General features: G+C 28.3%; 3 protein-coding genes across 3 annotated transcripts; all 3 read left to right on the top strand.

The window, feature by feature from the left end:
* Window positions 1-2,251: 2,251 nt before the first annotated feature.
* On the top strand, window positions 2,252-3,971 carry Phum_PHUM617130 (uncharacterized protein; the record flags this gene model as incomplete). Its single annotated transcript, XM_002433169.1, has 5 exons — window positions 2,252-2,414; window positions 2,502-2,690; window positions 2,775-2,855; window positions 2,935-3,161; window positions 3,249-3,971. 5 exons carry the CDS (start codon window positions 2,252-2,254, stop codon window positions 3,969-3,971), a joined length of 1,383 nt encoding a protein of 460 aa, XP_002433214.1.
* A 1,541-nt stretch (window positions 3,972-5,512) lies between these two features.
* On the top strand, window positions 5,513-9,052 carry Phum_PHUM617120 (zinc metalloprotease, putative; the record flags this gene model as incomplete). The annotated part of the gene is made up of 14 exons (XM_002433168.1): window positions 5,513-5,538; window positions 5,661-5,773; window positions 5,843-6,145; window positions 6,225-6,382; window positions 6,546-6,842; window positions 6,927-7,118; window positions 7,201-7,345; window positions 7,411-7,625; window positions 7,725-7,901; window positions 7,992-8,169; window positions 8,246-8,294; window positions 8,369-8,566; window positions 8,645-8,810; window positions 8,882-9,052. 14 exons carry the CDS (start codon window positions 5,513-5,515, stop codon window positions 9,050-9,052), a joined length of 2,388 nt encoding a protein of 795 aa, XP_002433213.1.
* A 572-nt stretch (window positions 9,053-9,624) lies between these two features.
* Window positions 9,625-14,144, top strand: Phum_PHUM617110 (sodium/hydrogen exchanger, putative; the record flags this gene model as incomplete). Its single annotated transcript, XM_002433167.1, has 16 exons — window positions 9,625-9,662; window positions 9,696-9,883; window positions 10,628-10,725; window positions 10,804-11,016; window positions 11,176-11,252; window positions 11,324-11,533; window positions 11,620-11,786; window positions 11,875-11,955; window positions 12,033-12,235; window positions 12,344-12,455; window positions 12,548-12,701; window positions 12,795-12,846; window positions 13,115-13,144; window positions 13,499-13,699; window positions 13,800-13,869; window positions 14,068-14,144. 16 exons carry the CDS (start codon window positions 9,625-9,627, stop codon window positions 14,142-14,144), a joined length of 1,971 nt encoding a protein of 656 aa, XP_002433212.1.
* Window positions 14,145-14,386: the final 242 nt, after the last annotated feature.

The raw sequence follows: 14,386 nt of genomic DNA, 5'->3' as shown, positions 1-14,386 counted from the left end.
ATAATATTTATTTTGTTGAAATTTGCTTTAATATCACTTACCTTATTATTATTATCATTATTTTCTCGGTCACACTGACGGTTGATAAAAGCGCACACTTATCATTAATAATTGTGTAACTTGTTTTTTTTTTTTTCAGTCGAGCAGAAGAATCCAACGTTGTAGTATGCATGATATAGTCGAAAAATTTTGGCATTGACGATGAACCTTTTCATGAACGTGTTGGATTATTATTATTATTATTTAATAAAACCTATAAATTTAAACGACGATTAACGATATTAATAATAATAATAATAATAATAATAATAATAAAACAAGGTAATTATAATAATTTTTTTTTAATTAATTTAAAATATTCATTCATTATTATTATTATTATTATTATTTTTTTTTTTAAAATAAGAATTATTTCATTTTTTTGTTGTTGTTGTTGTTGTTTATTATTAGTGTATGTAATTTACTATATGAGATAAATTTTTTTTTTTTAAACAAAATAGTGTGGTAATAAATTCACTTGTGTAGTACCTTAAAATAAAAAAAAAATTTTTTCTTGTTTTTTCAGTGACGAAATTAAAAAATATTTAAAAAAAAAAAAAAAAAAAAAAAAAACAATCGAAAGAATTTAATTAGTTGACAATGAGTTCGAAACGGATTCGTTTAAAAAATGCATTATGGCAAATAATCGCGTCATTGATTGCCCCCAGCGTTTCAATTTTATGCGGTAAGTTTAATTTTAAAAAAAAAATTCATTTCCTATTATTATTATTATTATTATTATTATTATTATTATTATTATTATTATTATTATTATTATGTGTAAACATGAGACCCCGTTCAATCAATCAATCAATCAATCACATTCAATCAATCAATCACTTATTCATAGCACATTTTTATAATTTCAAATCATCGATCCAATAATAAATTTCACATCCATTATAAATTATACCATTTTAAAAAAAATAATAATCCCAATTAATAATTAATGACGTCATGATGCTTAACGTTACATTTATCCACGTTAACATGCATTAAAAAAAAAAAAAAATTGTTTATTTAATGTAATAATAATAATAATAATAATAATAATAATAATAATAATAATAATTTTCTAAATGGTAGCCATTTTTTTTTTTTTCAAATATAGCATGTTACAATTAAGGTAATAATAATAATAATAATAATAATAATAATATCTTTTTCAAATAAAATTATTTTTTTTTTTTTTAAATAAACTACCATTTCAATATTTCACAAGGAAAAATCTAATTTTGGTATTATTATTATTATTATTATTATTATTACTGATAAAACTTTTGGGTCTTTTGAATACCCTGAACCTGAACCTGAATACAGCCCTGAATACAGCCCTGAATCAAATTTACTATAACAAACCTAATAGTAACTTTTGGATCGACGTATACATAATTTTACATAAACATTTATTATTATTATTATTATTATTATTATTGTTGTTGTTGTTGTTGTTGTTGAAAAAAAACATGTTTGACATTTTAAGCACATATATAACCTTTTGACATTAACATATCAACGTTAATTACAATATTATTATTATTATTATTTTTATAGAGGGAAAATCTATGCCTAATGATTATTATTATTATTATTATTATTATTAAAAAACGAGCAAAATATTTTAAATGATGATGATAATGATGATTAAATTAATGAAAATTCCCGTGGGATAAATAATTATATTTACCCCTAAATTATTTATATATATTTTTATTATCATTATTAAAAATTAATTGTTAATAACTCACGAGTGTGTACAATAATTAACGTTAGTTAATATCGTAAATTGCTAATTATAAATAAAATGTAATTAATTGGCCATAATTATTTTGCTCATTTTGTAATTATTTCATTTAATAAAAAATAATAATAAAAAATGTCAATAGTTCATTTGTAATATAAATTTGTTTGTACTAAACAAACAAACAAACAAACAAACAAACAAAATCATTTTATTATAATTAAAATAATTGTTTTTTAAAAAAATTTACTGTCGTAAGCAGCAATTTTTGTTTGTTTGTTCGTTTGTTTTTCTGGGGAGCTTTTTTTTACTTTTAGACTTTGATTTTTACATTAAAAAAATAATTTCCTCAATTAAAATTCAATTACGATTCCCGAATTCATACGTATCGATAAAAATTTATCCCGCGGGAATTTTTTTTTTTTTGACCTTTTGAACTTAATCGTACATTTTAATGATTTAGGTGTCAACATGGCGTATTCGACAATTTTACTACCGCAAATAATGAAAGGATATAATTCTTCTTCAATAGCCGAAGACGATTGGGATTTAATTAACGATACCGATTCGAATTTAACGAATCCATTTTTTATTAAAGAATTAACCATTGGACAAGATGAAGCGTCTTGGATCGGTAATTAATCAATTATGTTACATATAAAATCCGACGATTTTTTTTTTTTTTTTTTTTTTAAACCTCCTTAAATTTCTAAATATTTAGCTAGTTTGATGTCTATCGCAACTCCAATCGGTTCACTCCTGGCTGGACCATTAATGGACAGATTTGGAAGGCAAAAAATGTGCGCATACTTAATGATACCAATAATTTTTTCATGGATTTTAGTTGCTACCACAACTTCCAGCGTTTATACCATATACGCAGCTAGAATTTTTGCCGGTTTAGGAGGAGGTATATAATAAAACACCTAATAAAATTTTTCTAATCCAATTATGTACGGTGTTAAAATTTTTTTTTTTTTTTTTTATCCTTTAGGATTATCCACCGTCACGATAGTTTACGTGGCAGAAATATCACATCCGTCCATAAGGCCCATGTTGTTATCATTAACATCAGGTTATTATAAAATAATTTATTTTATAAATTTCCTATCCAATATTTTAGTGAAAAAAAAATTTTTTTTTCTCCATTCCAGTATTCGTTTCGTTTGGAATATTATTAACTCCCGTTTTAAGTTATTTTCTCGACTGGAGATCCGTTGCAATGTGTTGCGGAGGTATGGCGGTCACCATTTTATTATCCGTTTTATTCATTCCCGAATCTCCCTCCTGGCTCGTCGGCATGCAAGCTAATAATAACGATCCCGATAAAGGACTTAAAAAAGCCGAGAAAAGTTTAAAATGGTTGTATAAAAATCAAGAGGTAAAAAAATTTCATTAATATTAATCAATGAGCAAATAATTAATTTTTTTTATCAATGAAATTTTTTTTTTTTTTTTTTGGTAACAGGATTGCAAGGAAGAAATGAAATCTTTGATGCGTATAAAAGATCAAAAACATTCGGAAAAAGAAAATCTTCTCGTTAAAAACCAGAATGGCGAAGGCAGGATAACGTTCGGTTCGTCTCGTGCGTGGAAACCTCTATCAATATTATTAATAATATTTTTTCTGCAACAATTCACGGGTGCTTACATCGTTATTTTTTACGCCATACAAATATTCGAAAAGTCCGGATCGTTAGAATTCGATCAATTAAAATGTCTCATAGTATTAGGTATAATACGATTCGTAATGGCGATCATATCCATGTTTTTATCGAAGAAAGTCGGTAGGAAACCATTGTTGGGAACGAGCAGTCTCGGAATGGGTATCGTTATTCTTATAGCTGCCGGTTACATACATTTCCTTGGTCAAGGACTCGTACCCATTGTATGCCTTTTGATATTTGTACTTTTTGCTTCTTACGGTATGACGACCATTCCGTGGACTTTGATCGGAGAACTTTTGCCCCTTAGCGTAAGAGGTGTTTATTCCGGTGTATCCGTTGCCGTCGCGTACCTCCTAATGTTTATCACGGTAAAACTTTTTCTCATGGTTCTTCACGCAATCGGTATCGTCGTTATATTTATAAGTTTTTCCGCCGTGTGTTTTTCATTTGTATTTTTCGTTTATTTTTTCGTACCCGAAACTTTCGGTAAAACTTTTACCGAAATCGAAAAAGCTTTTAAGTAAATTGACAACGACTACTAATTTTAAATTAATTAATAAAATAAAATTTTATTAAAAAAAAAAATACATAAATTACGTCATTTTTTTTAAATGTGTTAATAGCAATCATAATCAATTTTTATGAATTAATAATATTAATAATAATAATAATAATAATTTTGAAATAAATTTTTTTTTGTTACTTGCATGCCACATGTTAATTAATCTTATTTACGTTTTATGTATTTTTTTTTTTTTTTTATTTACAATTAATCTATGCCGTAAAATCTATACGCGGAACAATGCGTTCAAGTAAATATAAATAATTAAAAATATTTAAATGAGTAAAAAAAAATACACAATCGAATCGATTATTATACTCGTGTGTGTGTGTGTGTGTGTGCGCGCGCGTATGTAACAAATAAATAAAAAATCAATACTGCCAATATTAAAATTATTAGTTATTATTATTATTATTATTGTTCATTTTACATATAATTTGTGCGAATAAAAATAAAATTTTTTTTTTGTATGTATTTTTGTTTGTAATAATAATTAAAAATTAAAAAATCACGAAAAACGAATTGAAAATATCAAAATCAATATGTCGGAAAATGGGGCGCGAGAGGGGGCGGGGCGAGGGGAGGGGCGAAGAGGGGGGGAAAATTCTACTTCCTACCGCGTTAAATATTTAATTTTTTTTTTTTTTTTTTTTTTGTAATAATTATCGAAAGTACTTTTGTTCAGTGCCGTGTAAAAAAAAAAAAATATTTTAACGTAATAAAAGATTTTATTTGTATTTGTAAATTATTATTATCACCATTAAAAACGAACGAGGATTATTGACATCGTATCGTATATTTGATTATTTACTTTTAAAAAAAGTCAATAATATTTAAAGGGGTTATTTTTATTTTTATTTTTTTTTTCGAAATGCCCCATGCAGTAATTTGTGAAAAGCCATTATTAATAAATTATTAGGGTTTTCCCCCTTCCCTTCGCCCCTGGCCCCTTCACTCCCCTACTACTCCCCCTCCCCTGGCTTGGCTTCCTTCCTCCTCGTGAAATTAGAAAGCTTTTTCACAAGTTTACAAACTTTTTAATCGTATAATTGCATCAACGGTTTTTTTTTCGAAATAAGCGGATTTTTTTTTTTCTATGTAATAAGATTTCCACGAAAAAAAAGTTTTTGGTGATTTCGAATTGTGTTTTACGAACAAAAATAAATAATTGTTATGAATGATTGCATTTTTATACATTTTTATACAATACCGAGAGAGGACGAATTAGGTGAATAATGATAAATAATAAATGAAATTGCTTTGCATGACAAAAGGTTTCGTCGGTTCGGAGGACAAATATCCGTTTATAATGGAATTAACAACAGCATTACCACGAAATAAGTGCTGTAGTTGTTTGTTGTCTACCAACAGTGACATTCACATCCAATGAAAACTCTACGTAATTTTTAACATACGATAAATGCGTCAAACGGTGTGTTATGAAAATAATAATAATAATAATAAATTTAAGGATTACGTAAAACACTCGGTAACGGATTAAACATGACGAAAATATCGGATTTATCAATGTTTACCGATGCGGCATTAAATTTTGCCGAAACTTATAAAAAAAGGTAAAAATTTTTTTTTTTTAAAATGTCCGCCAAAACGTTTTGTGTTCTCTAAAATTTGTTTTTTTTTTTTTTTTTAGGCGTCGTCGTAAAAAACTCGGACCTCTCGAAAAACAATTGATAGCAACGTCAATTTTTTTAGGATTACTATTCGTAACATTTTGCATACTTTTTTTCACAACTCATTATTACTGTAAGTCTTTTAATTCGAAAAAATGAGGGGAGTGGGGGGGGGCATTCAAAATTTGTTTAAATTTTTCAGATAACGGTTTGCTTAGAAAAAACAGAGTTTGTCACACGAGCGAATGCATCGAATCCGCCATGACACTTCTTCAAACGGTGGATTTTAAACAAGATCCATGCGTGGATTTTTATAAATACGCTTGCGGTAATTTCGGTACCCATCATCCGTTGAAAGAAAACGATTTGTACAATTCGTGGTTTTCCGAAAAAAATACGCAATTGAATAGAATTATATTAGACATATTGAAAAAACCCGTAACGTCGTACGATTTGAAATCTGTTAAGGACACGAAAAATTTTTACATGTCTTGTACAAATAAAAGTAACGATCGATCGATCAATCAATCAATCAATCAATTCGAAAAATCGTTTGATAATATATATGTAATTTTAAATTACAGGCGAATTAAACGATATGGGTTTGGAACCATTGTACGAAATATTAGAATTATTACAACTTTCAAAATTCGTACCTAATAATGAAACAGCGGAAAATTTCAATTTGGGACGAACTTTAGCATTAGCACAAAAATACTTAAGTCAAGATATATTCGTAACCGTGAGCCTTGCAAAATCATTTTCAACAAACGATAATAAATCGAAACCTGGAACCTACACGAATATATTCAAAGCGAGTACTTCCCCCTCCCCCCCTTCCCCACGATTGAACAACCCTAAATATTTGAAATTTTATCCATGATAATAATAATAATGATTTACAGCTATCGCCCGGTGTTAGTAACTTTGGCTTTAACGATTTATGGAAACGAAGACGACGAGGCAACGTGGCAGCGTTGGAAAATTTGAAAAAAGAAGGAAAATCACCGAATTCGCAAACGATTGATATTTTTACGAAACAAACTAAAAAAGCAAGGATTAAATTCATGACGGATATTTTTAAAAAAATTAACGAGGATTTAACAAACGATTTGGAATCCGAATCGAAAAATAAAAACGTAACGAATTTTTTTTTCAATAAGGCTGTGAAAATAATGGATTTGGCTTCGAATTTGCACAAAGTAAACGCTTTTCCCTTTTTGCGTAAAAAAAAAAAAAAAAAAAAAAAAAAACGACCGAAACAGTAAATTATGTTTGATTTTTAGGCTGTAGGTACGACTTACATCTACTTTAACAAAAGGACTGACGAGGAGGAGGAGGAGGAGGAGGATGAGGATGTGGATGACGATGATGATGATGATTACAACGTACAAAAAAATAAAACCGAACGTATATCGTTTGCAGAATTGGACGTTGTTATGAGAGGAAAAAATGATAACGTATCACTAAGCAATAAAGTAAGTGTCATTAGACAAAATTTCTTTTTCGTTATGACACGATGACAATTAATTTTTTTTTTTTTTTTTTTTTTTTTCATAGATCGATTGGGAAGAATTTCTAACGGTACTTTTGGAAAAATCAAATAAAACATACGATTTATACGACGATCCTTTAATTGTGGAAAATTTAAATTATTTTAAAAGTTTGGGAAAAATACTCGAAACGACAACGGCGGAAACTATTCGTGAGTTTTTTTTTTTTTTTTATAATACTATCGAAGAGATGTGAGGAGTTTTAATGTTTTCACAGAATCGTATATATGGTGGGAAATCGTGGAACAATATGCTAAATACACGACGTCAGACGTGAGAGCAATTTATTACAAATATTATCAAACGGTATACGGAGAAACATCATTATTATCACGGAGTCAAATTTGTACTAATTTAATGAAGAATACAATGGGCGTTGCCTTATCACACGAAATGTCAGTTATCAAAAATTACACGCTCACGGAATTAAAAGTAATTATATAAATTTTATATAATGATAATAATTTCCTTATTTTTATCAACGCAAAATGTTTTTTTTTTTTTTTTTGTGGGGGGGCTGGGTGAGATTAGGTTCGCGAAATGTTAAACGACATACAAGGTGCTTTTGAAGAAATGGTAAAAACAACTTCGTGGTTGGATGAACGAACAAAATCTGTCATACTCGACAAAGTTAAAGGAATTAAAAAAGAAATTGGATTTTCCAATTGGATGACGGATTCGATAAAAATAAATAAATATTACGAAGGAGTGAGTTGAACATTTATTCCCCCCCCCTCCCCACTTAAATTTTTCCTTTTCATCGTGGATTTAATATGGATTTTCTTTTTTTTTTTAAAGCTAGATTTAAAAGAATCAGAATTTTTATTAAATATTATGAGAGTGTCAGAATGGGAAGTTCAAAAAGCGATCGATTCATTGGGAAAATTTAAAAATAATTCAAATGATAATAATTTCGGTTGGTTTTTAAACCCGATACAAGTTAACGCTTATTATTCTCACGTGGAAAATGCCATAGGTAGGTTTGAATGACACGTGTGTAAATTAAACCTGATTTTGGTAGTTGAAACAAAACTTTTTTTTTTTTTTTTTAGTTATACCCGCTGGTATATTACGATCGCCATTTTATTTTAGAGGGATTGAGTGAGTATTTTGTATATAAACTAATGAGAGAGAGAGAGAGAGAGAGAAATTAATTAAATATTTCCACTCGTCAGATCTCTCAACTACGGTGCCATTGGAACCATATTGGGTCACGAATTAACTCACGGTTTTGATATTGAAGGAAAAAATTATAACAAATACGGTGAACTTGAGGAAAATTTATGGTCGGAAAATGTCATTGATGAATATGAAAAGAGAGCACAATGTTTTGTCAAGCAGTATGAAAATTTTACTTTGTACGACAATCAAAAGTAAATGTTTTGTTGATTTTTATAATCCGTTAACGATTTAGAACGGGGAAAAAATTTGAAATTTTTTTAATATGTTAGAGTAAACGGAAACTTCACGTTGGCTGAAAACATAGCAGATAATGGGGGAATCAGAGAAAGTTATAAAGCCTATCAAATATACAAAGGTAGACATGGACAAGAGCCAAAGTTACCTGGATTTGAAAATTTCACACACGAACAATTATTATTTTTATCTTATGCAAACGTAAGACGAAATTTAATATCAATTCCTCACGGTACGAAAATATTTTAACGGTTTTTTTTTTTTTAAATTAGATTTGGTGCGAAACTGTCACCCCACAATATTATAAATCAACCAAAGATTCTCACAGCCCTCAAAGAGTACGAGTTTTGGCTACTTTGCAAAATATGAAAGAATTTTCCGAGGCTTACAGTTGCTCAGATGACACATACATGAATCCTTTAAACAAATGTATTATTTGGTAATTTTAAAATATTTTTTTTATACGAATAAATCGTGTCACGAGTGAGGAAGCCATTTTGATTTAACGTTCCTAGCCCTAGTTTTTACCATGTGTGGAAAAACTACGAAATCGATAATTTAATAACCTATTCGTCGAATTTTGATGACGTATTTACATATATACATAAATACAAAAATAATAATAATAACTTTACAGTAAATTTTTGACCGTAACAAAAATTAAATCAATAATTTTTCCCCCTCGAAATTTCATCGAATTGAAATACATCATCAAATAAAAAAAAAAAGAAAAAAAAGTAACAAATTAATAATAATAATATTTCTCATATCGTAATTACTAACCTATTTAGCCTAAAAAATTTTAAAACTAATAAATTTCTTTTCGTAAAAATCTTCTGATTTGCTAATTTAAAAAAAATTTCGTTTAAATTATAATCGTAACGTTTTAATAAAAAAAAAAAAAATACCTATATCGTAAATTTTTTTTTAATTTCTTTTTCCACCACCAGAGTCGCAAATGGTACGTCGGAAAAGAATTCGGTTTATAATACGCTTTAGTGTATCAAAATAAAAAATGGCAGTGTCATGCAAAAAAAATTACATTAATTTTACGTTAATTTTATTATTATTATTTATCGCGTTCAGTGTTAAACCGTGTAGTTCGGCATCTACAGATATAGAATTGGATGCGAAAGCTCAACAACTTCACAGAATCGATAGTTTAAATTTATTATTATACACTTTTTTACTCACACTAACAGTTTTGACTATTTGGCTTTTCAAGCACAGACGTCTAAGGTTTTTGCACGAAACTGGCTTGGCTGTGATTTACGGTATATGTCAAAAATTTTTTTTTTTTTATATAAACTCATCGTAATTTATTTTTTTTTAATTATGACATTTATAACGATCAATGGAGTTACAAGTCCAAATCTCGTGTGTGTGTGTGTGCGTGTGTATGTGATAAGTTTAAAAATTACAATTTGACCAATGCTAAACATAAATTTAATTTTATTAGTCATGGGTAAATCTATCTTTATAATATTTATTGAACGATAATTTTCCACCACCACCACCCTATATATAAGGGAGACCCATTTTTTGTTTTTTAAAGGTTTCTTGTGATTGAAACCATTTCAATATACATAATACATAAATAATTAATCATTACAATTGTACTTTTTCTTAAATAAAGATTAATATACCCTTGAACGAAACTAATTGAGAACCTCATTAAATTTCTACTTACATTTAACTTGATACTTAAAATTGAATAATAGGTAAATTGACACATTTCAAAGAAATAAAAAAAAAAAAAAAAAAATTTAAAGTTAGGTTTCTCAATCAGGTTTAAATAAGTCATTTTTTTTTACATATAGGTATCTAACACTATCGGTTAAGTAAATGTTGTTACATTTAAATCGAATGTCAAATCTGTAATATTTATCTCTTGCAATTTTTTTTTTTCTCATAACATAATACCTGTTATGTTATCATGTAGTCATTGTTTGCTAGATTAAAAAATGAATTTAAAATTTAATCAAACAATGTAAAAAAATTTTTTTTTTTTTTTTCAGGGTTAATTGTGGGAGCGTTAATTAGATATACCGGATCATCTAATTCTGTGACCCATGTTTCTGTACATCCTCAAAATAATACCAAATATAATTTAACTGTGAGTTAATTATTATTATTATTATTTGTTATAATTATAAATTTTTTTTAACGATGTAATTTTGGATATTTTTTCAAGGTGCCACCTGATACATTATGGTTTAAATTTCCACATAAACACGTTAACAGTAATTCAATAATCAATAGTAAAACTTATTCTTATACGTTCAGAGGAGAAATAGTCGATGTTGAAAACAGCGAAATTGATTTGAAAGCGACTTTTGATCCAGAAATTTTTTTCAACATTATTCTTCCCCCCATAATATTTCATGCCGGATACAGTTTGAAAAGAGTGAGTGTGCGATTGATATCATTTTAATTCTTATTATTTTGTATAGATTACATCGCATTAAAATGCATGATGATACTCATTGTCACTAAAAATTGTTTCTTTAGTTTGTTTTGTTTAAAAATCTTTTAGAATAGTTATTTTTTTTTTTTTTGTTTACAGAGATATTTTTTCAGAAATTTAGGGGCTATTTTAACCTATGCAATCATCGGTACTACAATATCATCGTTTGTTGTCGGGTATGTTATAAATATTTTTGAAAATTTAACAAGTTTCCTTAAATTTTTAACTTTATGTTTTATGTTTTCAGATCTCTCATGTATGGTTTGATTCAAATCATGCCACATTTAAAAACCAGTTTTACTTTTTTAGACACTTTATATTTTGGTGCTTTGATATCGAGTACAGATCCTCTGACAATTCTTGCTATATTTAACGATTTGCACGTCGATGTCAATTTATATGCTCTCGTTTTTGGAGAAAGTGTTCTAAATGATGCTGTTTCGATTGTTCTGAGCGGGTGAGTGTAAAAAATTCATTTTAAAAAATTGTTCCAAATTGAAAACCATTTTCTCCATTTATTTATTTATTTTTTTTTTTCTGCAGATCAATTCAAAATTATGGAAAAAAATACCAAAGCAACGATAGTCAATTTGAAACTTATGCATTTTTTCGAGCATTCGGTGATTTCATTGAAATATTTTCTTTTTCACTTATCATTGGAGCTGTGATGGGTTGTATAACCGCTTTGATATCCTTTTATTATCATTCCAGTTCTTTTTCGAATAAGAATTTTTTTTTTTTTAAATATTTTTATTCTTAACTGTTGAAAATACTTGACCAAATATACTAGGGTTAGAGATTTTCCATTGCTGGAATCTGCTTTGTTTGTTTTGATGTCCTACAGTTCGTTTCTCATTGCCGAAGTTAGCGATTTAACTGGTAAGTCGGTTGGCATCCCTGTGAGATGAGAGTCATCAACAATCTTCCACTATATATTTGTACGTATTTAATTTCAGGTGTGGTAGCAGTATTATTTTGCGGGATATGTCAAGCCCATTACACGTATAACAATTTATCGGATAATTCGAGAACGAGAACGAAACATTTATTTCAATTATTGAATTTTCTCGCGGAAAATTTCATTTTTTGCTACATCGGAGTTTCCATGTTTACGTTTCCGAAACATCATTTCGATCCGTTTTTCATCTTTTCCGGATTCGTATCCTTTTTTTTAACAACGGTTAAACTCGACTCCATATTTTTTTTTTTTTGTATCGTTGAAGTTGGAAAAAAAAAAAAAAAATTTTCTTAATTGATAATTATTTAGATATGTGCTGCCATCGGTAGAGCTGCTAATATTTATCCGTTATCGTTGGTATTGAATTTGGGTAGAAAACCGAAAATTTCTACAAATTTTCAACACATGTTATTTTTCGCTGGTAAATTTTTTTTTTTTTTTTTTTATTTAATTTCCGGTTTTTTTCCTCCTCCTCCTTCTATAATTGTCTCTCGGTTGTTATTTTTTTTTAAGGATTACGTGGTGCAATGTCCTTTGCATTAGCTATTAGAAACACATTAAGCGAAGCTAGACAAGCCATGCTGACAACGACTAGTTTAATCGTTATAGCAACCGTTATTATTCAGGGAGGTGCTACTATGCAGTTATTAACGTGGTTTAATATACCGTACGTGTCAACTCGTTCATAATCATTTTCTTAAATCCTTTCTCTGATTTGTTTTCATAGTTTTCACAATGACGTCATAATTTGTTTTAACAGGGTCGGCGTGGAAGAAGAAGTTGAAGTTTTCCCATATGCCAACGTTCGGAACGTAAGTTTTCCCCAAAAAATTTATGTAATTTTTTCTTTCTTGGGTCAAGTGCTTTCTCTTCATTCTTAGTTTCTTTTTTTTTTCTATTCTTCAAAAACGCCATTTTTTTTTCAAAGTCCATATTTATCGGTTAAGGGTCTTTTTAATAATGCACGCATTCGTTTGCTTCACGATTATTAACTAGATAGCTAGGTACAAAGTAAAAAAAAACTTTCTGAGCAAATTAATGCATGTTGTACAAACAAAAAAAATTTTTTCATTTTTTTAGGTCTACAACTCGACTGGAATACATAACGGGGTAGGTATTTGTTTTTTTTTTTTTTTTTTTTTTTTTTAACTCAACTAATAAAATAATTTAAAAAATTATTAAACAATAATGTGCTCAGAAAATCAAATTATAAAAAAAAAAAGCCAGAGGTTACATTTTTTGTTTTAAATTGTATTTGCAAATACATGTTGCTTTTTGTTTTACGCTTAACCTAATCGATAAAAATTTTCCGGTGATTGATAGTTGGGGGGGGGGCGGGGGAGTCTTAAAATTGTGGGATTTGGTTTGTTTTGTAAAAAACGTTCAAAAACATTGTTACGGGGGTTTGTGGATTTGCGATTTGTACAAAAATAGTGTTTTTAAATGTTTTTAAATGTTTAACAGGAAGCCGAAGAATCATCTAGTCATAATTTAAATCCCAAACAAATGAGCGAAAAAGCATTTTTAGCAAGGATATGGGGGGATTTCGACACGAAATACATGAAACCCTTTTTAACGGATTCGAGGCCGACCCTATTGGAAACTCTACCGGTTTGTTGCAATCCGTTGGCCAGATTGCTCACAACGACCGCTCAATTAACCCAGGTACGAGGAGTAGAAAATAAAAAATTTTAACGATTCGATTCGATTCGATTCGATTTATCGAATGTAAATAATTTAATTTGAATATATATAAATTTCGCAGGAGGGTAGGAGTCGATCTCGACACGATAGCGATTCCGATATTTGTTTAGAAGAAAATGCAGTCGTTCGACGTAATAGTAAAAACAATACAATTCCAAAGGTAAGACGCATCAAATTATTATTATTATTATTATTAACGGGGTGTTCTTAATTTCTCTTTTATATCGATTCTTAAAAATTAATTATTATTAAATTCCCCCTACTTATATATATTTCTGTCAAAAAAAAAAAAAAAAAAAAAAAAAAAAAGTGCGGAAGCAGCATTTCAGGTGATTTAGGCTTGGGACCTGGAATTGTGGACACGATTATTAGACTACAAGATAATTTAGATGGAAACAATATATAAAAAGGTACAAATAACCGATTGATTGATTGATTGATTGATTGTGCATGTTGTGGCTTATGATTTTTTTTTAAAAATATTATTATTATTATTATTATTATTATTATTATTATTATTATTTGTACCTGCCTAATTTAAAATTTTATATTTTTATTACGATCGTTAGAGTGCTTGTTAAAACCAAACATTTTTTTATTTTTTTAGTCATTTTAAAATTATTATTAATTTTTAATATGCGCGTATAC

Source organism: Pediculus humanus, genomic scaffold (genome assembly GCF_000006295.1).
Source record: "Pediculus humanus corporis 1103172108322 genomic scaffold, whole genome shotgun sequence".
Classification (NCBI taxonomy): Eukaryota; Metazoa; Arthropoda; class Insecta; order Psocodea; family Pediculidae; genus Pediculus; species Pediculus humanus.
The sequence above is the reverse complement of the archived record's forward strand: the minus strand, read 5'-3'. Positions and strand labels throughout refer to the sequence as shown.